This window comes from Lycorma delicatula, chromosome 12 (assembly GCF_047948215.1).
Source record: "Lycorma delicatula isolate Av1 chromosome 12, ASM4794821v1, whole genome shotgun sequence".
NCBI lineage: Eukaryota > Metazoa > Arthropoda > Insecta > Hemiptera > Fulgoridae > Lycorma > Lycorma delicatula.
Genome location: NC_134466.1, coordinates 75,954,796 through 75,981,670, shown reverse-complemented (window position 1 = coordinate 75,981,670; position 26,875 = coordinate 75,954,796). Strand labels below are relative to the sequence as shown.

Sequence of the window (26,875 nt, the reverse complement as noted above, 5' to 3'; positions counted from 1 at the left end):
CAGACGAAGGGCCTTTTCAGGTACAAATATTGACATCACCATCGGTAGGGTCATCCTGGCAGGATCTTTGACTGGCCTGTGGCCACGACTGTTGTAGCGATCATCGGTTGATAATTTTTGACATAGCAGATGAGGTGCGTGATGGCCATGAGGGACCCTTTCCTGTTTACCAGGGACGCTTCCTGCATAGGAAGGCGGATTGGCCAAAATTCTACTCTTTGCTGGAGTTCAGACTGGAGATTTTTTCTTGAGACCTTGACGGCCTGCCATTAGATGTCCTGGCAGAAAATTTCACTTCTGCGGTGGCGGAAGTGGCTGAAGCTGCCATTCTTAGAGGCACTGGCCCAGAACGTATATCTGGTTGGTGGTCTCCTGACAGCAATGAAGCAGTCTGTAAATCGACTCAGAAGGGCTGCCAACGAAAGTGTGATGCCAATCTGAGGTGAAGGGTGATCTTGCTAAAGGGCTGATTGGCTGCTTCCCAATGAATCCAGGTTTTGATGGCTGGTCTCCCCATACAGCACATTACTGTTCAAAAATACCTGGGTGCTATCCTTGATGTAAATTTTCAGTTCAAGGAACATCTACAGTATGTGGCAAAAAAGGTCGCTGATGCTTTTTATGGAATCTGTACAGTCATTCATCCCAATTGGGGGTTGAATTACCGTACCATGTGTATCCTTTAGAAAGGTGTCAGTGAAGCTATTATGCTGTATGCTGCGCCTGTCTGGGCTTGCCACAAGACTTTTAGGTATTACACGGATATTTTGTTGCCGGCCCAGACTCTTCTTGCTGGCTGTTATAGAACAGTCTCGTGGGAGGCAGTCTGTGTTATAGCCGAAGTCAAACCAATAGATATCTTGGCTAATGAGCGTAGGGATCTCTACAAAAGTCTGATCTTCTCTGGCTGTTTTCTAATTCTTCATCTCACCCAATGCTTGGTAGAGTTCTTTCACTATGCAAGGGTTGATGTTTTCTAATGATGTTGGTATTGAAGTTTAGGAGTTCTGTCGTTTCTTCACAATTTAGTACTGAAATGTTGAAATATTTACTAGGATTTCTACGTTGCCTTTATTGTTATGGGCCAGATTACAGTTTTCATTATTTATTAGTAGGGTTGGGGAATCGTATTTTTGAAGTAGTCTCTTGACTGTGTTTTATTGAATTTTTCTCCTACTGATTTCAATAAGTCTTTATGGGATTTTTTTTTTCCTTAGGGTTCAGCTGGTTTCTTTTTTTTCTTTTACTAGATTCTGGAACGATGTTTCTGATTTTTGGGATTGATGAAATAGCCGTGCTTGATGTCTTTTCTCCACTGTTTCGTCACATTTGCTGTTCCACCATCAATGTTTTCTGCAGGATTTTTACAGGAAATAAAAGTATCTTGATGAAGAGAAAAATTGAGAATTCTTACGATAAGTAGGTTTAACATTTTTAACTTCAACCAAGTTAAAATAGAAAATACCTTACTTGTTTAAATATTGTCTGTTCATCAAGAGTAACATTCTAGCAACATAAAATAAAGGAGTCTTCCATGATCTATTAGAAGTATGCAAGTCAAAAGGGGGTCTAACATGACCCTAGTTACAACTTCCTGAAAAAACAACCATCTTGAAACTGAAAAATACAGTGTTTTTCAAGCAGTCTAATGTGAATGAAATTTCAATGTTATACTGTGTTTTTAACACAAGCAAACTACTCAGTATGCCTCATTTTACCGACAAGCTTCTTTCTCTACTCATTAATCTGCTATAGTAACATATGACGTAAAAACTTGTAAAACTGCAACCCTTTCATATGCCATTATCAGCCATTAATAAACACGTTACAGATTTTTTGGATGAAAATTTCAAGAGAAGCAAGCAATTAATCAAACATGAAAATTTATTACACTGTTCCCGGTAATTCCAGAGTCCAAACATTTTGCGTGGTACACAGAAGCCATTGTGAAAAGGTTAAAAATTTAACAGAAATATCAGATTATCTTTTCTTATAGAAAGTTTACAAGAACCTTCCAAAACTATCTTATAGAGACCTGAACAACCAGAACCAGTACAACAAATTTTAATCAAAAACGTTAATTTTAGAAGAAAATTAAGGTAAGGTATGTCAGGCACGTTTGTTTAGTGCTCTGTGATATTGGCCAATTTAAGTGGTATTAAGTGCATTTTTGTGAAATATTTTGTTTAACTTTTAGTACTAAATAAGTGGAATGCATAGATGTAATGTTTGTTTTAATCTGGCCATTAATTTTTTATTGTACTTACATTTGAAAATTTGAGATGGCATCGGGGGGGATTCAACCTCCTGACAAGCAGTGTGATCAATTTTTTTAATTACATCCTGAACAAAAAGTTGCAGTAATAGTGTATTTTTTATGTGGACGAATATTACATCAAAGTGATATTTTGAAAATAAGAGGAACCAAATATATATGTTATACATGAGTAATTTGTTCGGAGCATAATATAACCTCAGAGTATGATGATGAGTCACTAAGTGATTGCAAGAACAGTAATAGCCGAGATTAAAAGTCAAAAGCAAGTTGATATCAAGGCACAAAAGCTAAAGAACTACAAAAAGGATCTTGAGACACACCTAATACTACAATAATAAATGAAGATGCAGAATATGAAATCATGAAAAAAGAAGAACTATTACTAAAACAACTAAACAAGGGATTAATCTATAAAAATTCACACTTATAAGATACAAAAAAACGAACAAATAAGTAAATCAATTTTTGTACAAATAACTAACAACATTAAACCTCAGACAAGAAGAGTACCGAGAATAATAATAAAGAGAATAAACAAGGATGATCATACTGACATAAAAGGTAAAGCAACACAATACATGATAAAAGATGAATCTATTCAAACTAATTAAATTTACATGAGGAATGATAATGAAATGGTAATAAGTTGTATGAATGAAAACAGTAGATTTAAAACCAAAAAAATTCTACAAAATAAATTATTTAGTGCTTTTAAACATCAAGTGAAACAATTACTAAAACACAAATAAAAATAGTTGGAATAGATAATGATGAAAAAACAAACAATAAAAAATTGAACAAGATATAAATGATAGGAATTTAAGCAATTTTATCCCCAAAGGCAAAGTTTTACACATGTGCAATAATAAAAACACTGGAATGGATACAGTTATTACGGAAGTTTCACCTGAAATTTATACACATCTAAGAGAAAGCAACAATCAAATTTTTGAAAGATATCAAAATTGGAGAATTTATGATATGATAAATGTTAGGCCATGCTTGCTCTAAGTGTGGTAGATTTGGACATACTGAAAAGAAATGTAGAAACGAAGTTATATGGCTTAAGTGTTCTCATAAAAATGAAACTAATATGTACTCGTGTCAATAAGTAAGGTGTCCAAACCGTATTTATAACAATAATAAATACAAATCTAACTACAATATTAATCATTCTGTCATGTACTTGAACTCATGTCAAATTTATAAGAACACAGTAAAAAGTTTAATTGAGATGACTGGTTATTCTGCGACACCTGAATTACCATTATGGAACAATAAAAATACAGGCACATTGACCAAAGGTAACTGAACAGATGATACCTACTACTATATCCACAAATAGTCTACTTTGTGACTTTATACAAGCAACATTATTGTCCATCTGCATAAATATGCAGTGGTCAGCGGAAAAGAGGATACAACTGATTTACGTGACAATGGAGAATAGGATAGATGTTATTGAAGGTATACAACACGACAATCTTGTGAGAGAAAAAACATATTGTGATCTTGAAACTCTCAACAGAAATATACATAATGATGATAGATTAATACTATACATACCTAAACATAAATTTAAATGCCAATTATGAAAACCTTGTTTTTTATTGAGAGTTTAAGAAAAATATCCTTATATTATTGTTTGTACTTAAACTTGTAATCTTGAAAATCTTGGATATTTTTGTTTGGCAGGATATAGAATATATTACAATAATAGTAGGATTAATAAATCGGATGGTGTTGTTATATATGTGAAAGGAAATTTAATGGATAATACTGAAACAATAGAAATAGACAGACTTAAAGTTCTAAATACAAGAGTGAAAATTGATGAGTTGAGCATCTTTGAGGTATCGGACATATATATATATATATATATATATATCCCATGATATGCCTAAACTTGAATTTATCAATAATATAAAGAAATGATTAATTCAGAAGAAAAATCTCAAAAATCATATAATCACTGGAGACTGTAATATTGATTTGCTAGAATATGGGGATATAAATCAGGAACTTTTAAACGATTTTCTTGGAAATAGATATATACTAAATTTTCACGGGGTAACAAGCCTATCCAATAATGAAAACAATGGATCCTGCATTGACAATATGTTTGTAAAAACCAGATAATTAATCTTGACGACATTAAACTTGAAAGCTTGATGACCGACCATTACCTGTTATTTGGAACTTAGAATAAATTGCAAACAATAAAAACAACTGGTATAAAATACAATTTAAATTATGGCTAAATCAAAAATTATGCTGAAAGAGTTAAACGGAATAGCATAAGGTTGATGTAGGATCCAAATGAAGCAACCGATGGTCTCATAATGGCAATAAGGAAATGTATTGATGATACCCAATATATTACGCAAGTTAAAAAAACAGAAATAAAATACCTACAAAGGAGTGGATTACTACAGGAATAAAACACTCCTGTATTAGAAAAGAGTTACTATATAAGAAATGAAAATAAGAGTCCAAGAATGAAAAATTGAAAACCGAATAAAAAACTATGATAAAAACTTAAGGAAAGTTATAGAAATGGCTAAAATTAATTTTCATAGTAAATTAGTCAAAAAAAAAAGTGATAATATTAAGAATTTATGGAAATTTATTAACTCAAAAAATAGAAATAAGGTAAATAAAATTAATGGTATAAATTACATTTATAATCATAGCAAGAACAAAACTGAAAAGCCTGAAGAAAAAGCGAATATTATGAATATATATTTCTGTGAAATAGGAGATATTTTAAGCAAAAAAATTTACAACTGTTGAATATGAATATAAAACTACCACCTGAGTGAATAAAACAATATTTATGCCCTCTGCTATATAACTAATAAACTATATAATAAATTAGATAAAAATAATCCAATTACAGTTACATTTTTGGACCGAGCTAAAGCATTTGACTCCAACAAATTTTGTTGGATAAGCTTTATAGATATGGTATCAAGGGAAAAACTTTGAAACATATAGAAACTTATTTAAATAACAGGCAACAGAATGTTAGAGTTGGAGTTGACAAGCGTGATTATAGGAAGATATCAATAGGAGTTCTGCAAGGTGCAATCATAGGAGCCTTATTACTTGTACTGTAAAACAATAATGTTCTTGTGGATATGTCTGAAAGTGCAGTTTTGTCATATGCAGATGTACAGCTACAATTGCGACTAGCAAAAATTGGATTGAAATTGAAAGTAAAATGAATGAATACTAAACAATATTTCAAATTGGCTAGCCCTGAATAAGTTATCTGTGAATGTAGACAAAACAGTATTTATGTCTGAAACCTACAGTTTTTTTTTTTGGGGGGGAAGTAAAACGTTTTTACGATGTTGCCTGGAAAACAAAAATATACAATATAAAATCTAATAAAACAACAAAAATTAAAAGAAAAAAAACATAAACTAGAAATTTAAAAACAAAATTAAAAATTAAATCAAAATATAAATTACAAAAGCAAAATAATAAACTTAAATTAAAACCTTAAACACAAAACATACAACTACTATCATAGCTAACATAATCAAAATTTAATTATAACCAATATCACAGATTAAAGGTTATCTACTGTCACAATTAACAACTTTATTTACATATATATAAAACAAAAATCAGAAATTAAACAACACTACTAAAAAGTATCTAAAATACTAACACTTCAAAGAAATAAAAACACCTAACACAAAAGTTCTTTGTTATTGCCCACGATTCGACAAATGTTCCTGGGCTATTTGAAGCTGCAACACAAGGCCGCATAATGCATGCAATCCACAAGGATGTGGTGCACAGTCACAGGGTAGTCGAATCATATGCATACTGGTGCATATACTGCTGTTATCAGTATATGCACCAGTATAGCTACCCATGAGTAGCTATCATGTGTCCTACCGGCAACACAGAACCTTCAATGTGCCGGAGTTTGTTATCTACTGCAGCCACCCAATCATCTTGCCACTTTGCGCGAAGAGTTAAGTTTTGCACAGTTAATAAAGTAGAATGCAGTAACACAGGTGGTGAAGGATGGTTGACTACATGTGTCTTTAGCAGTGGAATCTCCAGGTTCATTACCCGGTATCCCCGCACGGCAAGGGATCGATCAGAAACTCACTTGTATGTTGCACGGTCCAACTCGGCGATTGCATTGTAGATTTTGGTGACAATAGGATCTGGAATAAATCTTTTCTAAGGCTTGGAGAGCACTACACTTATTGCTACAAATAAGGATATGATGGTACTAAGGGTTAATGATTTTCAAAGCCTTATTTATAGCACATAATTCAGCAATAAAAACACTCGTAACACAAGGTAGACTAAACATATAGGTTTGGTCATTAACAATAAATGTGCATCCAATGGTATCATTCTGTTTCAATCCATCCATGTATACTACTGCATCTGGGTTTGTCTTGGAGAGAATATGGTGAAACATTTGCTGAAAGAAAATAGGTGGTGTTGATTCTTTACTGTATATCATAAGGTCAATCAAAAAATTTATAAGGTTGATTCTCCATGGAGGATAAAACACAGATATATTGGAAAAATAGATGTGTCAACATTTGTAAGTGCAGTAAACACTGGATACAAATACCTATAGGTGCAGTATAATGGTGGACGGTTTTCATATCTTTGAAAACAAGGATTTCCAAGAACTGCGTCAAAAGCCACGTGATTTGGGTGTCCCTGTAGATAGGTAAAATACGATGCAAACCCAGTTCTATCTATCCCAAAGTGACAGCTCACTGCAGTAAACAAGGCTGCTTATGACCGGGGTTGACCTAAAAACAACTGTAGGTAGTCGAAAGAAAGAATCATGTACAGAATCCAGCATTTTAAGCACGGTATTATGAGCTGAAGAGTAGGCGACATAACCATAATCCAAACAGGAACAAACTAAGAAATAGTAAAAACACAACAAACATGTCCAGCGGGCACCCCAATTGGTATTGCAAAGGACTCATAACATATCTAAAAATTTGAAGAATCTCATTTTTAATTCTTTGATGTGTTTCACCCACGTAAGACGGCTGTAAAAAAATAAACCTAAAAATCTGACATCAGTAGAGATAGCAATTACCTCTCTACTGAGAAAGAATTGCAGAATAAAGGGGTACTGCAGGCAAGAAAAGTCTCACATTTTGTTTTCTCAGATGAAAATGTGAAGGAACAACCTTCAAGATGCAGTATTCTGTTGTAGTCTCTCTGCTGTGGCTGTTGAACAGAACACAATATATAAAGGATAATCATCAACATGTAAAGAACATGAAACAGGCATCTGCACACATTCAGTAATATTGCTGATGGCTATAGAAAATAAGGTGGCAGCACTTAATACACTTTGTTGAGATACTCCATTTTCCATGATGATGCTACCCCAGAGAGAATCTCCAACATGAACAAGGGGAGTTTGGTCATTTAAGAAACCCCTAATAAAAGCAGGCATATCGTCCTTGACTCCCCATTATTTGAGGGTGGTTAGAATACCACATCGCCAGGCCATGTTGAACACCTTTCTCATATCAAAGCAGATAGTGATGAGGCACTGGTGTTACAGGAAAGAATTTTGAATAGCCGCTTCAAATGACACTAAATGGTCAATGAAGGTTCGCCTTGTCAGAAATCATACTGGTATTTGGCATGACAACAGCTTCTGACCAGACAAATGGGAAGATTTGTGCAGAGAATAATCATTATAAACGTTCAATAGATGTTGTAATGCCGAATGAGGAAGGTATGACTGCATACCAAGACGAATGTTGTCAGGTCCACAGGATGTGTCACCTGAGGTTTTAAGTGCATGTGACAACTCATTAAATGCGAATGGAGCATTTAATTCACCGACAGAATCACCAATCTTCAACGATTATACTTCCATCTGTATCTTGTACCTCTGAAATTTATTACTACGTGTTGAAATGAGAGATACCGAGTGAATAGTATTTGCTAAGGTCGTTGCCAGTGCAGAAGGTGATGAAAGGAGCTCTCCTTCATGATTAAACTCAAAAATAGATTGTTTTGGTGACCCACAAATTGCACATTGTGTGATCCATCATTCAGTAGACAAAGGTCTAAGTCTTGCCTCACACTGTTTATCATATTTTCTTGAGAGGCGCAGAAAGTTGAGCCCTAGGAAATACGGTGGACATTGAAGTCTGAATATAGTAAATCTTAAGGAATGTGATTACTGATTTTAACTTGAAACGGGATAAACACATTGATAACATAAACAAAAAGACAAACTAGGTATTTAGTCTTTTTATATTTATATTGAGTCTAATTATATTTTATAAGCAATCGAGAATCATGAACATAAAAATGTTAAGAATGATTTATTACAACTTTTTCCACAGCTTAATTAATTACAGAATTATTGCATGGAGTGGTGGATACAAAATGGGCACAAACTTAATTCAGTCCCTCTAGAAAAGAATACTGAGAATAAGTAAAACTACTGTTAGTAAGGAAATACCCATGAATATTAAACAGATGTTTTCTTATCAATCATTAAATTAAAACTACATTGAATTACAAAATAAATTCATCAATTCCAATAGTACAACAAGAAATAAATACATTCAATGCTGAGAATAAATAAGACTATTAGTTTCAAAAGCAGTTATATCAACGCTATAAAAATATTTAATCTAGTGCCAAATGATCTCAAAAGATTAGTAGGAAATAAATGTATCACAAACAGAAAACTAATAAGGAATGGAAGGAAATGAGTATATAAGTTTTATGTTTTGTTTACTTGTTAAGGTGCCCTAGTAGAATTTTTTGAATTCTATGCTTAACTGGATGATGTATGGTTATTATTGTTGGAAATATTTATAAGATGTATATCTCTGGTGTTTTAATTATTAAGTTCATTTTGTTTTAGTATGTAAGTTCCAGTCCTGCAAACACATAATCACTATTAACTCTACAGGTATATTAATGTGCATTAGCGAACAGGTAATCACTATTAACTCTGAAGGTGTACTAATGTGTATTAACTGATGTATATTAACTGATAAAATAAATAAATTTATACAAAGGATATAATTTCAATAGAAAAACACATGCACATGGAAACCTGCCTATTTCCATAAATATTTTTAATGTTTTAATTACACTTATTTCAGAATACTTCGAACTATTTCGCCTTCAGAATCATTCTGAATATCTTTCTGCTGTTGTTCATGACTAATTTCCTGTTTGCTAACAGCATGAATGACTTGGTACCAGATATGGTTCCATTATTTCACAAAAAATACATAAGGTTTACTTAGCACTTGGCTACTCAAATATAATTAATTATTAAATGGGTTATTATAGAAATTAATATATTTTTACATATATTAATATATTTACAACACATAAATAATACACACTTCTTTCTCTCTGTAAAAACGGTAAAAATAATCTTAATCACTAACAAACACTATCGACAGATGACAGCACATGAAGGTAATGTGAATTAGTATTCCTAAACCCTTCCTTTAAAACTTACATATAAATTAACTTAAATCAGCAATTGTGACTCCTCCGGAGAAGGGGGCGCATTGCTCCCTCCATATAATTAGTGCCCCATTGTGACGTATTCCTGCTAGCTTATGAAGCCTTAGCACCAAAAGGACTTCAGTGGACAGTCTGAAGGGGAATTACGTCGGGAGAACAGGTTTCATAAGCCTAGCCTTCCGCGGTCGGCCCATAAAATGGGTTTGATAACGCTGGTTTAACAACGGATTGGAATGCAATTAAATCCATCCAAAAAAAAAAACTAAATATTAAATAAGACAAAACTTGAAAAATTAGACCCGTCACTTAAAAAACCTTTTAAAAACACGCCCGATTGAATCATCCAGCAGCAAGGGACTCTGTCCAGGTTCTGCGATCCGTAGGGAGAATCTATAAACTCCCGCCAATTTTGCATTCCATTCCATAGTATTCCTACTGTGCTATTGGGGTCCTTGCAATCATACTTCACAGTCCACAATATAAATAAAAACATTGAAATAAGGCTGTGAGTTGGCAACCACCATGGATCCTCACGGCCTGCACTGAACAGTTGTGTAAGGAACCACTAAGTTCCTTGTGGCAGCTGTGTTAGTTATTTTATTATACTGGTTAGAGAATACTTTAAAAAAGGCAAATCCAAAATATTGCATGAAATTTTCTGTACATTCTATTTGAACAATGTAAAAACACAAGTGAATACTTTTATAAAGGTTTTAAGTTAAGTTACTAATAATAATTCATTTGAAAATTCATATAAAACATACAGAAAATAAATATAACACATCCTTTACTGCATGTAAAAAATTAGTTCAACAATTTTCATGTCAATTAAGAAATGAATAGCACTGAACTGTATTCATCTGGTCTATCTACACTTAACACTAAACTGTATATAAGAATTTTTTTCTACTATTGTTCTACGTTTACATACTAATCACCTATTAACGTTTATATCAGTATTCAAGAGAACAAATTTCATAAAATTTTCAGACTGAAAGGAGGGAAAAAGCCTCTTAAGTTAAAGAGGGCCTCCATTCATTTATTGCAATTATATACAGATACTAAAGGCTCAAATAACATGAATTTTTCTTACGATTATAAAATAAATTGATTTTCACAGAAATAACTCAACTGTGTGAGTGTTTCCATAATAATATGAAACTGGCATCTTTCAGTATATAATCAGGCTTGATAGCGAAAAAATACAAACATATTGTAGGCATTGGATTAATTAATCTATCAATAAAAGAATGTATGCACATAAGCACAATCTAATCGGTTTGTAAAAGACACAGGTCACTGGTAGAAACATAAAAATCTTGTTTGAAAACAAAAATGCAGTGATCTAGAATGGGAAATATCAAAAACTATAATAAAGCTTCTCATAACTGAACTTGCTTCATAAAGGCAAGAATAGCTTTGAACTGTTTACTACTACTGTAAACAATGAATAATGTTTAGGCAGCTTTGTTTATAGCATGAGGCATCAGCTCACTGTATTTTCTTTGTTATGTATCATTGTAACAAATGTTTATATATCATAAAATGTTAGGGCAACTGTTCATCAAATCTATTTACCTCCTTATACTCCATTAATAACTGTTTTTTTACACTATAAATAAAAATATATCACCTCAGACCTTAAGGCTAAACGATATGTGGGCGATAAACAGCAAATAAAAATATATTGATGAAAAGAAAAACTGAGAATTCTTACAATAACTAGGTTTTATATTTTTAACTTAAACCAAGATAAAATAGAAAACAGCTTACTTTTTTAAATATTGTCTGTTCATCATCTGTTTCAAGAAGAGTTACAAACAAATATTCTGTTTGCTCTGTTTCATGCATGTTTTCTTTTTTAATAGGCAAGGATAAAGGATCTTCCTCCAAAAATGAATTACCACTTCGTGCATTCATACTCTGTAAAAAATATAAAGTAATAATATCTTATTACAATACTGCAATTTAAAATAAGGGTGGTTAATGAAATATTACTGAAATGTAACATCAGATGAAGTCAAGAGCTTGTTACTAACTAAATATTAAAGATAATTTAAGGCATATTATGGATGAGAATGCATTCCAAAACACCAACCTGTGTCAGTTATGTATAGAAATCACTTACAATAAAAATAATCTAAGTTTATAACAAACACCACATGAAAAACAGTGTTTTATGGAATAACTGAATGATCACTGAATTTCTAAATATCGAAAAAACATACAAGAGTAGGCAATAAAAACAGAGGTCATTGTTTTTTTACCTAAATGATACAATTTTTAACAAAAAATTTTTTTACTGGATATATAGGAATATGTTTAATGTTTTTATCATACTTGAAAAACAATCCATCACAGTAATTCGCCTTCAGTAAGATACTGAATATCTCAGTTGTTCATGACAAATTTCCAGTTTATTAACAAGGCGAGTCTAACTTGAAACCACATGAGGTTCCTTTATTTCACAAAAAATTCATAAGGTTTTCTTACGTCGTAACTATTCAAATATGAATACTTTTGGAATGGGTTATTATAGAAATAACTATATTATTATTTTTAGGTATATTAATATACTTACGACACGTAAATAATAAACACTTCTTTCACACGCTTTGAATACTGTAAACATTCTTAATAGCTATGAGAAGCAGTTATGGGAAGGTCCGTGAACGAGTGGTTCCTTTATACTGAACGAAAGAATCGAGTATCGGTTTGCAGGAGAAACCGATTCTTAACAGTGAAATTAATTGGCGACGGGAAACCAAATCTTTCTCAATTACGATTCGATTCATAGCAATCTTTCTTATGCACAGCTTGTAGTGGGGGATCCTCCTACCATACCAAATTCTAGCTTGCGTTTATTTTATTTATTTATTGTTTTCCACACTTATTAAATCACCATCACTAATGTTTATTGAACATTCGACAAATTTATTACTTCCGATTATAAAATATTTTCTTTAACTGTGTGAGCTATTAACTGAGTCAATTTTAAGCAATTAAATTTTATCTGAAAGCCCCATAAAACATATTTTGTTTATCAACTACAGCGAAATGAGAGCCAAATAATTTTTTTTTTTTCAACTCATTAAAAGTATTTATCTTTTTTTCTGTTAATCTTCGGAAGCACCGTCAGGAATTACTTCAGAAGGTGATATGTATGGGTGTAAATGAAGTGTAGTCATTACAGTCTCAGGTCGACCAGCTCTGAAATGTGTGGTTAATTGAAACCCGAACACCAAAGATCACCGGTATCCACGATCTAGTATTCAATTCTGTGTAAAAGTCTTTAGTAGGAAAGCCTAGTCTTTACTATTCAAAGCCTTTACTAGGAATTGAACCTTAGAATTCTCGACTTCGAAATCAGCTGATTTGCGTAAACGCGTTCGCCACTAGATCAACCCAGGGGGGGGGGGATAAAAGTATAAATAAGTACAAAATTTATCTTAACTAATTTCTCGAAAGCTATAAATGACAAAATAATATAACTTGTACCGTACCTTATTTTTGAGCGAGCCATTGATTCCGTCTTGGATTTTTTTTTATCATATCGATGTTATTTTATATTTACTTTGGTGTTATTACTAATACGCGCACAGTTACTTACACAGGCACACAAACTTCATAGTATTTTACTTATAGAAATATTTTTTTTTCGAAATTCTTTGATTTCTATTTCGCTTTTCTGTTAACTGTCCCGCTTTTGAAAAAAATCGTTCATAGGGAACAGAGGTTGCAGGAACGAAAAGTCTAGTTTGCATTACTTTAAATAATCTTGGATAAATTAACCGCTTATCTTTCCACCAAGAGGATTTTGTGTTCTTGAGATGAGCGGTTCATTTATATATATATATATATATATATTTTTTTTTTTTTTGTCATCAGTCATTTGACTGGTTTGATGCAGCTCTCCAAGATTCCCTATCTAGTGCTAGTCGTTTCATTTCAGTATACCCTCTACATCCTACATCCCCAACAATTTGTTTTACATACTCCAAACGTGGCCTGCCTACACAATTTTTCCCTTCTACCTGTCCTTCCAATATTAAAGCGACTACTCCAGGATGCCTTAGTATGTGGCCTATAAGTCTGTCTCTTCTTTTAACTATATTTTTCCAAACGCTTCTTTCTTCATCTATTTGCCGCAATACTTCTTCATTTGTCACTTTATCCACCCATCTGATTTTTAACATTCTTCTATAGCACCACATTTCAAAAGCTTCTAATCTTTTCTTCTCAGATACTCCGATTGTCCAAGTTTCACTTCCATATAAAGCGACACTCCAAACATACACTTTCAAAAATCTTTTCCTGACATTTAAATTAATTTTTGATGTAAACAAATTATATTTCTTACTGAAGGCTCGTTTAGCTTGTGCTATTCGGCATTTTATATCGCTCCTGCTTCGTCCATCTTTAGTAATTTTACTTCCCAAATAACAAAATTGTTCTACCTCCATAATCTTTTCTCCTCCTATTTTCACATTCAGCGGTCCATCTTTGTTATTTCTACTACATTTCATTACTTTTGTTTTGTTCTTGTTTATTTTCATGCGATAGTTCTTGCGTAGGACTTCATCTATGCCGTTCATTGTTTCTTCTAAATCCTTTTTACTTTCGGCCAGAATTACTATATCATCAGCAAATCGTAGCATCTTTATCTTTTCACCTTGTACTGTTACTCCGAATCTAAATTGTTCTTTAACATCATTAACTGCTAGTTCCATGTAAAGATTAAAAAGTAACGGAGATAGGGAACATCCTTGTCGGACTCCCTTTCTTATTAGGGCTTCTTTCTTATGTTCTTCAATTGTTATTGTTGCTGTTTGGTTCCTGTACATGTTAGCAATTGTTCTTCTATCTCTGTATTTATCCCTAATTTTTTTAAAATGCTGAACATTTTATTCCAGTCTACATTATCGAAAGCCTTTTCTAGGGCTATAAACGCCAAGTATGTTGGTTTGTTTTTATTTAATCTTCCTTCTACTATTAATCTGAGGCCTAAAATTGCTTCCCTTGTCCCTATACTTTTCCTGAAACCAAATTGGTCTTCTCCTAACACTTCCTCCACTCTCCTCTCAATTCTTCTGTATAAAATTCTAGTTAAGACTTTTGATGCATGACTAGTTAAACTAATTGTTCTATATTTTTCACATTTATCTGCCCCTGCTTTCTTTGGTATCATAACTATAACACTTTTTTTGAAGTCTGACGAAAATTCCCCTTTTTCATAAATATTACACACCAGTTTGTATAATCTATCAATTGCTTCCTCACCTGCACTGCGCAGTAATTCTACAGGTATTCCATCTATTCCAGGAGCCTTTCTGCCATTCAAATCTTTTAATGCTCTCTTAAATTCAGATCTCAGTATTGTTTCTCCCATTTCATCCTCCTCAACTTCCTCTTCTTCCTCTATAACACCATTTTCTAATTCATTTCCTCCGTATAACTCTTCAATATATTTCACCCATCTATCTACTTTACCTTTCGTATTATATATTGGTGTACCATCTTTGTTTAACACATTATTAGATTTTAATTTATGTACCCCAAAATTTTCCTTAACTTTCCTGTATGCTCCGTCTATTTTACCGATGTTCCATTTCTCTTTCCACTTCTGAACACTTTTCTTTAATCCACTCTTCTTTTGCCAGTTTGCACTTCCTGTTTATAGCATTTCTTAATTGCCGATAGTTCCTTTTACTTTCTTCATCACTAGCATTCTTATATTTTCTACGTTCATCAGCTGCAATATATCGTCTGAAACCCAAGGTTTTCTACCAGTTCTCTTTATTCCGCCTAAGTTTGCTTCTGGTGATTTAAGAATTTCCTTTTTAACATTCTCCCATTCTTCTTCTACATTTTCTACCTTATCTTTTTTACTCAGACCCCTTGCGATGTCCTCCTCAAAAATCTTCTTTACCTCCTCTTCCTCAAGCTTCTCTAAATTCCACTGATTCATCTGACAACTTTTCTTCAGGTTTTTAAACCCCCAATCTACATTTCATTATCACCAAATTATGGTCGCTATCAATGTCTGCTCCAGGGTAAGTTTGCAGTCAACGAGTTGATTTCTAAATCTTTGCTTAACCATGATAATCTATCTGATACCTTGCAGTATCGCCTGGCTTTTTCCAAGTGTATATTCTTCTATTATGATTTTTAAATTGGGTGTTGGCAATTACTAAATTATACTTCGTGAAAAACTCTATAAGTCGGTCCCCTCTTTCATTCCTTTTGCCCAGCTCATATTCAGCCATAATATTTCCTTCCTTGCCTTTTCCAATACTTGCATTCTAATCTCCAACTATTATTAAATTTTCATCCCCTTTTATGTATTTAATTGCTTTGTCAATTTCTTCATATACACACTACCTCATCATCATGGTCACTTGTAGGCATATAGATGTTAACAATTGTTGTCGGTTTAGGTTTTGATTTTATCCTTATTACAATGATTCTATCGCTATGCGTTTTGAAATACTCTACTCTCCTCCCTATCTTCTTGTTCATCACGAAACCTACTCCTGCCTGCCCATTATTTGATGCTGAGTTAATTACTCTAAAATCACCTGACCAAGAGTCGCCTTCCTCTTCCCACCGAACCTCACTAATTCCTACTATATCCACATTTGTCCTACCCATTTCCCTTTTTAAATTTTCTAGCCTACCAACCTTTTTTAAGCTTCTAACATTCCACGCTCCGACTCGTAGAATGTTATTTTTTAATTTTCTGGTGACCCCTTCCTTAGTAGTCCCCACCCATAGATCCGAACGGGGGATTATTTTACCTCCAGAATATTTTACCAAGGAAGGCGCCTCCATTATTGCTATGTGAAAATGCAGAGAGCCACATTTTCTTGCAAAAAAAAGCAGCTGTAGTTTTCCATTGCTTTCAGCTGCGCAGTACTCAGAGGACTGAGTGATGTTGATACGGCCGTTTAAGTCATTGTGACTCTCACCCCTTACAACTACTGAAAGAGCTGTTGCCCTCTTTCAGGAATCATTCCTTAGTCTGGCTCTCAAACAGATACCTCTCCGATATGGTTGCACCTTCGGTCCAGCTACTCTGTATCCCTGAGCACTCAAGCCCCCTCACCAACGGCAAGGTCTCATGACTCATAGAGGAGGTATGAGAGATTCGTAGAGGAGGTTATATATTTATCTAGCTCTAAAATTTCTGCTACTGTTGGGTTTGAATTAGTTAAAATTGGCGTTACTTTTTTATCAAAATCTACCCATGCAGTTGAAATGGACGGTTCAATAATTCCTTGTTCGGTTTTAAACCTATCGCCTTGTTCGATCTGAATACTAAGAACTTTCTGTAAAAGTTTTGTGTAAGCATTTTGGTAAGATGCCTCATCTTTAAAGCCTTGTTTTTTAAAACGAGGATCCAATAGCACGCTTTCAAGCAAAATATTATTTTCAGCATCCTTAAATCTATGTTGCAGTTGGTCTAACACCTTGTTACATACTTTAACGATTTCAGAAGTTTGAGTAGATTTAATCTTAAGTACATGTCTTGTCATCGCTCGCGCCAATAAAAAGATATTTGAAATAGTGGCAGTTTTTTGAGAACTTATTTTAACAGTTATCTCTTCAAACATTTTCAATAATTTGCACATTTCAGCTATGACTGTCTACTCATCTAATGAAATATTATTTAGAATAGGATTTACCAAAGCGATAGTCGAAATTAGTGGTTCTTTTGTTTCTAATAACCTATTAAACATGTGCAGGAGTGAGTTCCATCCGGTAGGCACTTCCTGTTTTAATTTTAATTCTTTAAAATTCATTTGTCGCTGCATGTTTTGCAGTTTGGAGGCAGCATGAGAACTTCGTTTAAAGTATTCGACAATTGCTTTCGATTTTACCACAAATGTTTTTACTTCAGACATTGCTTGGAGAATTAAATTTATTGTATGCGCTAAGGAATATGGCGTAGCTGACAATTGCGAATAGCAGCTTTTAAATTTGCTGCATTGTCACTAACAACCGCTCCTATTTTGTCAGTAATAGCCCATTCATTGAATTTACCTTGTAATTCAATGGCAATGCTTTAAGCCGTATGTTGACTACAGATTTCCATACAAGTAACTGGATTTTTAAATTACAATCATGGTCAATAAAATGGATAGTTATGGACATATAATTATTATTTAAAATTGATATCCAATTTTCAGTGGTTATTGCTATATTTTATGACTTCATTGAATCTCACAAGAAATTCTATCATATAATTGTGGAATTAAACTAGTTATAATTGTTTTCCGAAAAGGAAGCAAATAGGGGTTTAACATGTGAACAAACGTCTTGAATTATCAACTCCTGGGTGTTTAACTCTAATATGACGAAACAGATCGTCCCACCAGCATAGGATACTGAACTACGGCAAAGATTACACAAAGCTTTTCCAGGGCTTGCTTCGGAAAAGCAAGTCCAGATGCGACTTCTATTTCTGCAGCTCATGTTTATAAATTTAAAAACAAAATATTCTATTTTAAAAGTGCTTATAAAATACCTAATTACGTAAAAACTAATGATTTAAAAAAATAATACCAATAAACATTTAGAAAAAAAATCGTCTTCTGATTAAGTAAAAAAATCTTACGAAACTGTGTAGGGCCAAATATACAAACTAAAATCACAACTCTAAATAGAACACGCATAGATTATGCACCATGCAAACAGAATCGACTGTTGTCTTTTTTCCCTCTACTAAGAATAATTGTAAAATATAACTTCAGCATGATAGTATGTGTAAAAGAACGACAGTAATTAATATTGTGCAATATAGCTTCCCGCCCGAATGAAATTAAAAGAAAAAAGAATAATGATGTCAGATAGAATGTGCGCGTAACAGTCTAAATTTTCGCTTTTCTGATTAGCTATGAGGTTTGTCGATATAAGCTTGTTTTCGTAAAGGAATCGAATGAGAGATGAAATAAGGAGAATCGCTTAGTAGCTGAAGATAATAGAGCATGCATATTAGAAGTGACAGGAAACTAAAGATCGTATTCAATCGAAAAAGAATCAGATGTTTACTTAAGAGTCGAATAAAGTTGAAAAGAGAAGAATCGAAGACATTTAGTATGTATGCATCAATTGAGTCGAACAGCAGTATGAAGAGATGAACCGCTAAACTTAGCTGAAGAAGAGAAAGAGAAAATGCGCATTAGAGTTTACAGCTTTGGTAGTGGTGTGAAGGAAAAGAATCATTGAATCGGACGAATGATTCTTTTTACGAATCCTTTCTGAGAATTGAATCAAAAGAATCGATTCCTTTCCTCTTGGCCGGTACTGGATCGCTTCGAAAAACCACAGATTACGGCCCTCGTTCTGAAAACAACGCAAGCAGGACTAGAGAGCATTTTCTTGCTCGTTACAGGGACTTATGACCAGGAGTCGTTGCCACCTTTCAGCCGCGATGATGCGGGTCCGCGTCGATAAATCAGCACCTCGATACCTCGGCAAAAAGTGGAAATGACGAATTGGTGCTAAGTCTTAGAATTAGTGCTAACTGTGGTAACAGTCTATATCCAAAGAAGCCCGACACTGCTGGAGGGTACACACACAACTAGACAGCCCGAAAATAGATGAAACTAGACACAGACCTCTGGACGCACTCAAGGAGACCAGAGGTATATAGATTGAACAAATATTTTTTTTCCTTACCGCTGTATCTTTGACAAAAACCATGAGTTGATACAATGTCTTTCATCGGTCGCATTTGTAGCTGTAGTAACCTGACTGTTATCATGCCACTTAAGTCAAGGTAAAAAAATAGTCATGCAACAACTCTTCTCATGTTGAATTATGATAAAATCCCCTTGTATGTTTTTTAAATCTTTCAAAGGTCTTTTTCCAATCCTGTCTAATCAACTTGTTCCGATAATATTCAAATCATTACTCATCACAGTTCCTAATGGAGGTAAAAAATGATCAGTATAAATTGTTCTATTAGGTGGTATGAAATTGAGCCAGAGTTTTTCTGTTGCAGGAGTTCCAAGTCTTTTTCCTGGACTACCGTCTTCATTACCAGGATAAAAGGAAAATCCGGTCACATATTCTTTTTGAGTTGCAGATATCAAAATTTAAATCCAAAACGGATCAGTTTCCCTCTTATGAACTGTTTAATCGGATTGTTTCCATAATAAGGTTCCAGCCCTTAATCAAGTGAAAATGAAGTGCCAAATGACCGAATTAGTAAACAAAGTTTTTCTTAAATCTTCTAGTAACTCTTTAATTACTCTGAGACTATATTTTGAGCAAACGTATGACAGGCATGCGAGTTGTACAGTATTTTGGATGAGACATAAAGCGACGTTCCCGCAGTTGCTAATATTAGGTACAAAATATTTACACATTTTCGGGGCCCATAATATTACGACTATAGTCGTAGTGTCAAACCAGAAAATGATGATAAGTTTTTAAATAAAATTGTATAGAAATAGACAACTGCAGAAACGCCTGTTTTCATCGTAATTTATCTAATAGGTACATCTTTAATGTTACTTCTTGAATTTTTAATGATATTTCTCGTATTTTTTTATTAGTATATGGGTATTATTAATTTATATTACTATTTGTTTGGTTAAGTATGGTACCGTACGTTTTTAGTTAGATGTAAATGATGAACTGCGAGATAAAAAATGTAAATGCAGTGTAATTATTCACTTTTTAATTTAGTAGTGTCTAATTAGCAGACTATTTATTATTAATGAACAGAGAGTCTATCGTTGTGTGAGATGGGTTTGAACTGAATAATACAATTAAAAAATGATACAATAAATAAAATATAATAATATAATTAAATTATGTTAAATAAAATAATAATATTAAATGAATTTAACAAATTTCTGTTTTTAAATAATGGGCTTCCCGTGGAGACTGTGAGGCTAGAATGGTAAAGTATGCGAGGTTAGACCTATCGTCACATCAACTGGTAACAAATGGAGTGCTCCTTGGGTGCTCTTATGGAAGGTGGAATGGGGATGCTGTTATATCTTCGCAAACAATCATCCGATTTTCAAAATACAAACTGGGTATTTGTTAGTAGGTTGAAAGCTAACGTTTGCATGTATCAGGTACACTCTCGATCTAACCGATCACGGTTATTCGAAAATATATATACTAATTTTAGTCGAACTATTCCCATGTATGTCGGTGATTAAGAATAAATGGTGGGGTAAACACGATTCTTCTTCAGGAATCGATCCTTACGATTTTATTCTCAGAAAGTATTCGTAAATCAAAATCGTTCGTCCGTTCAACAACTCTTTTCCTTTCCCCTACTAACAGTACCGTAAACTCTAACGCCATGCTCTCCTTCCCTTGTTCACCGATGTTTAGCGGTTCATCTCTCTTCATACATCTGTTATACTAAAGTGATGCATTTATGCATACCTACTAAATGTCTTAGACTCCTTAAGAAAGATTTGATTTCCTATAGCCAAACCAATTCATTGTTGAGAATCGTAAACAGCATCGGTTTCTCCCGTAAAACGATTTCGATCCGTTTGTGCAATATAAAGAACCGATTCTAAGGAACGACTCGTTCACAAGTCTTCTCATTAGTGGTGGGATAAACGATTCTTTATTTGTCATTCTGAACAATCAAGACTTAGAGGCCACATACTAAGGCATCCTGGAATAGTCGCTTTAATATTGTTAGGGCAGGTAGAAGGGAAAAATTGTGTAGGCAGGCCACGTTTGGAGTATGTAAAACAAATTGTTGGGGATGTAGGATGTAGAGGGTATACTGAAATGAAACGACTAGCACTAGATAGGGAATCTTGGAAAGCTGCATCAAGCCAGTCAAATGACTGAAGACAAAAAAAAAAAAACAATCAAATGAAACATTAAATCTCTATACAAACTGTTCCTGATTCATTAAGAGATTAACTTGTTTTTGTAAATGATCCCTTTCTAATTTATATTGTATTTGCAGCTAAAACGTGTCTATTCAAAGAGTTTAAGGTTATCGTCCATTATACTGTACAGCCTTCTTCGACTTTCAATTCCTGAAAGTAAAGTAATTGATGTGTTAATTGAAATTTTCAATGTAATTTATTTGCATTAAATTTTTGTCAGCTCTATTCTTATGGTAGTTAATTGATTTTATTATTTTGCATATTATGTCTAATTTATGGGGAAAAGGCATTCACTGCCAAGGGAAAGAAATTATACACAACATTTTTAATTGCATGGCAGGAGAAGCTGCAGTTGGAATGTTTGTTTGTTACCACAAAAAATTTGTAGAACATGTTGCATCTACCACAGGAGTCTCAAAAAGAACAGTTTAACAAATTACTGAAGAAATAACTTCGGAAAAAAATTCATTCATTCTCACATATTAATAAAATGCAAGAAGGAAGTGACAAACCCGGACAGTTTTGATCAGAGTGCCATACGACATAGTGTTAAAATTTGAATTAAATGAGGGCTCCTTGCCTTCTCTAAGGAAACTTACCGCAAAACTAAAAAGTGATCTGGTATTTAATGGGCAAAAGAGTTGCTTATGAACATTTATATTAAGCATGCACTTCAAATGGAAGAGAATAAGAAATAAAAGAGAAATTCTTATTGAAAATCATGATATTAAATACAAACGGTTGCGTATTTGAATAAAGCGTAAATTTGACGTAGACAGAGTTGAAGGAAGACCAATCGTCTACGTTGATGAGACTTATATTTTAAGTTTTCATTGCCAACAGAAATGTTAGCAGCCATCTAATGCGCCTGAGTGTTTTATTGTGCCAATTTCAAAAGGAGAAAGCACAATAATTATCCATGTCCGTAGTGAAATGGGATTCGTTCCCAACTGCTTGACAGTATTTCAACTGTGATAAAAAAATTATCGGTTGATAAAACATGAAAAGAATTAGAAAGTAGTTCTTCAAATGATAATAATAAAACCAAGGAATAAGGTGTAAAAATAACTGAAAATAAAAAAACGATAATGACATCAGTAAAAAAGACACAAACACCAGCAATAATAAAACTAAAGTTACCAAACAAAATTCAACATCTGCTGACAATAGCAATTTAAAAGTGAAACAAATCACTGTCTATATAATCCAAAAAATTTTAATAGATAATGATAAAATTGATAAAGAAAATGATAAAAAATCCAAATTTTATTAATGAAAATTACAAATATCTCAAAAATGGTTGGTCCTAGCGATCTGAAAATTTTTTCAATCCTTCCAGTCACTGTGGTACCAATCAGATGATAATATTTTCAGGTGCCCCAGCGGCACTGCTCAGAAATTGGTGAGGGGGTGCCATCATAATATCTCGGCAACTGCTTGTGTGATTTTCACAATTCAAACGTCATATGTATCAGCAGGTTGAGCACTAACTGTTTAACGCATCGGGTATACTCTTGATTGATCGGATCTTGCTTATCTGGAAGTTAAATGGTTTAGCCATAATATTTTGATGGCACTCATCCACCGTAAAACGTACCGATCCGATCTTACGCTAAACACGCCTTAACCTGTGCACTAGTGCACAGGTTAGGGCAGTTGTAAACTGCACTAGTGCTATATATATATAAAACCTTTTAAAAACCACTCTTAAATTAAACACACTAAAAGATAAAAAATAATTTTAGGACGGTATCTCAGAATGGATCTGACAACAAGCTTTGATGGTAATATGTAAGATTATGTGAAAGTCATAGCTTCAAATTAAATATTTGATGTTTTGATAACGTATGAATTTTGATAATTCACCAAATAATCCAATAATAAAAACTGAATAGTTTACACAGTAAGGTAGAAATTAACATTTGTTACTAGTATACAGGAGTTCACTAAACAGAATAGTTTAATTATTATTAACTTTTATTTACATGACACACCAGAAATCTGAAGCTTTTGTTATCAGCAATTTGCAAAGATATGAATAATACTGATATAATAATACAAATAATAAACGGTCTTTTAGTCTATCCTAATATTACATAAGATTGTTTAATTAATAATTGTATAAATATTTGATGTTAATAAAAACTAATATATCAACAATTGTGTAACTGTCCATTTTAATAAAGAATTGGAGGATCGTATCTCACTTTCAGATCAAACTAAGTTTAAATGAAGTGCAGCAAAATGTGTATTAATTTAATAGGCATACAAGGAAGTTATGTGGTATCAACATCAATCTTTTTTAATTAGAAATCACTTTAAATAAATTATTAACATAATTTATCGCGGTTGAAAGTAACTTAACATCATCAGATAATCTATTTATAGCAAAAATACTGGAATTAAAACAATAACCCAATATTAGTACAATGAATAAATCATTTGTATTGTATATTATTATTATGCTTTTACGGCCAACATGGGACCACTTAAGTCAATTTTAGTTGGATCTTTTCTGAGAAAAGCGTGTTATTTTACTCTTTCGAGCTGCCCAGTATTTCTTCATCCGTTCAGATCTTGCTTTCTTTTCTTCATCCGTAAACACCCTCTTCGTTGTATTTTGTCGTTTGTCTGTCTTTTGTTTAAATCTAATGCTTTTATCTTTTAGCTTTGTAATTTTTCCAGTTTTATTCTGTAGGTCAGTCAGGGTGTATTGTATATATATTAATAAATATTTTTATATTCATAATTTTGTGATAATGGTAAAGTATAATCTTTAATCTGTACATTTTTTCTACAATTAATATATTAATGTATTGGTTGGTTTATAAATATAGTGACTACTTGTAATATCAGCAACAATTGAATAATTTTTGTTTTTGAATTGATATCTTTAATGTTTTTATCAGTTATTGATTTCCCGTCGTCCGATTTCTTTGGCCCACTGCAATGCACTTACTAAAAAGAAATTGAATTCAAAATTATCGTCGGACGGTACTCGTTATCACTGCATTTTGTGATTTTTAAGCTTGAATGAGAAAATAGAAAAATATTCTAATGCCAAAAATTATAATTTCTATGGACTAAATGACTTGCTTACCAGTGGATTTTTTACTTTCTCACAGATATGTAGAAATTGAAACCTTTAAACTCTGAGTCACAAGAAAAAGACAAAAACATATCGCTAAAACGATAGGCTGTATAAACTCATTAAAAGTAAAACTGGGTTTTATGAATATCACAATCGAGGATGGGATATTTTATGCATTTCCCAAATATAAAAAAAATGGTAGGCAACAGTGAATTTAACTAGTCATAAAGTTCTTCAAATATTTGAACCGTTTGAAAAAAGATTTCAACAGGCGGCCATCAAGCCAATGTTTTTTTTAATCGATCCTTTTATTCACAGAGTATAATAGAAATGACTACATACATTGTAGAGATTGCTCAAGTAAGAACTGGGGATAAAAGTTTGGATCTTCATAATCACATATGCTAAAGTCCTGTGAATAAGATAAGAACTTTTGTACTGATATTATATCAAAATGTTAATCTCGACTCGCTAATGAACATCCTGTTAATTGTTTACGAATAGAATATCATCATACTGAACTAATTGCAAAGGCACTGGCCAATGAAGTGCAATGTCAGATATCAAAATGACTTTTAGACTGATATTTTTTATATTATTTTATTTTTCTTTATGCAATATGAACTTTGTTAAACATTCATTTAACACAAAAATTAGAAAAAATATTATCCCAGAAAGAACAAAAAAGAAAAGTTTTTCCCTCATCTCTTTACAGGAATTTGATTAAGATCAAACATCACATTAGAAAGTATCTTAGCTATCGAAGTTGAATCAAATTATGAAGAAATGTACTTACAAAGTTTTCAACAATGATTTTATTATATGTATTTAACTTGTTGTTATTTTATAAATAAATATTACTTTTCTGGTGAATATGGCTAGAATAGCTATATTAAAAGGAAAAGTGCAGTGATTGGGATTTTTTTTTGTAGATCTTTATGTTTTAGGTCCAACTTGATCATTTAGCCCAAAGAAAACATGATGTATATACGAGGTATGTGAGAAAAGGAATGAGATTGGTAACACTGTGAGCGATCTGGCAACTCTGTGTCTACCGCTGTGCTAGACCGGTTTGTTCATCCTTTCTACATGCTCATTACGAGTTTCAACTCTGTTTAGTCAACACATTATTTTTGAGCAGCGCCATCAGTGAAGTTTTGTTATGAAAATGTAGCAACGGAATTTAGAGCGACGTTGTGCAAACAAGTTTTGTGTTAAACTTGTGGAAACCGCGAGTGTGACCTTTGAAACGTCGAAACAGACCTATGGGGAACATTGCTTATCAAGAGCACTAGTTTTCTGCTGGCACAAATCATTTTTGGAAGGCCGAGAACAAGATCAACTTCGCTCAGGCAGACCTTCAACTTCAAAATCTGATGAAAACGTTGAGCATTGAGGGTTCTTGTGAGATCACAAGAACAATAAGGATGATGAGTGAACAGTTAAATTTAAACACTTTTACTGTGCATCAAATTATGACAGATGATTTGGACATGTGAAAGGTTTGTGCGAAATTGGTGCCGAGAAACTTCACAACGGAACAGAAAGGCAATCGAAGAAACATGTGCGTTGATCTTCTTGAGAGGATTGACAACGACCAAGAATTCATCAATCGTGTGATCATAGGTGATGAATCCTGGATAATTGAGTACGATCCTGAAACAAAGCGAAGAATGGCACACTCAGTCATCTCCTCGACCGAGAAAATGTCAAATGAAAGATCAAAACCATGCTGATTTGTTTTTTGACAGTAGGGGTATAGCGCATAAAGAATTTGTTCCTCCAGGACAAACTGTCAACCAAGTGTTTTACAAAGGTGTCCCTGAAAGGCTCAGGAAAAGGGTGATTCGCCTGAGACCATACATTGCAGACTAGTGGATGCTTCATCATGACAATGCCGCATGTCACACAGCCATTTCCATCAGGGAATTTTTGACCTCAAAACGCGTTCCTACGGTTCCTCAACCCCCCTATTCACCTGATTTGAGTCCTTGTGACTTTTTCCTTTTCCTGAAATTGAAACATGTCTTAAAAGGACGTCATTTTGGAACTCTGGAGAATATTCAAAAGACTGTGACAGACCGATTAAAAACCCTACCAGTTGAA

At 33.2% G+C, this 26,875-nt stretch overlaps 1 protein-coding gene across 1 annotated transcript in view; it reads right to left on the bottom strand.

Moving 5' to 3' along the window:
• Nucleotides 1-12,470, bottom strand: part of LOC142332814 (uncharacterized) — a 59,348-nt gene extending 46,878 nt beyond the window's left edge. The window contains exons 1-2 of the mRNA XM_075379429.1: nucleotides 12,381-12,470; nucleotides 11,573-11,722 (exon numbers count right to left, since the gene is read on the bottom strand). Coding sequence (XP_075235544.1) covers nucleotides 11,573-11,722; nucleotides 12,381-12,431 — 201 coding nt within the window. The 5' untranslated portion in view covers nucleotides 12,432-12,470. The remainder of the gene's footprint in view (nucleotides 1-11,572; nucleotides 11,723-12,380) is intronic.
• Nucleotides 12,471-26,875: the final 14,405 nt, after the last annotated feature.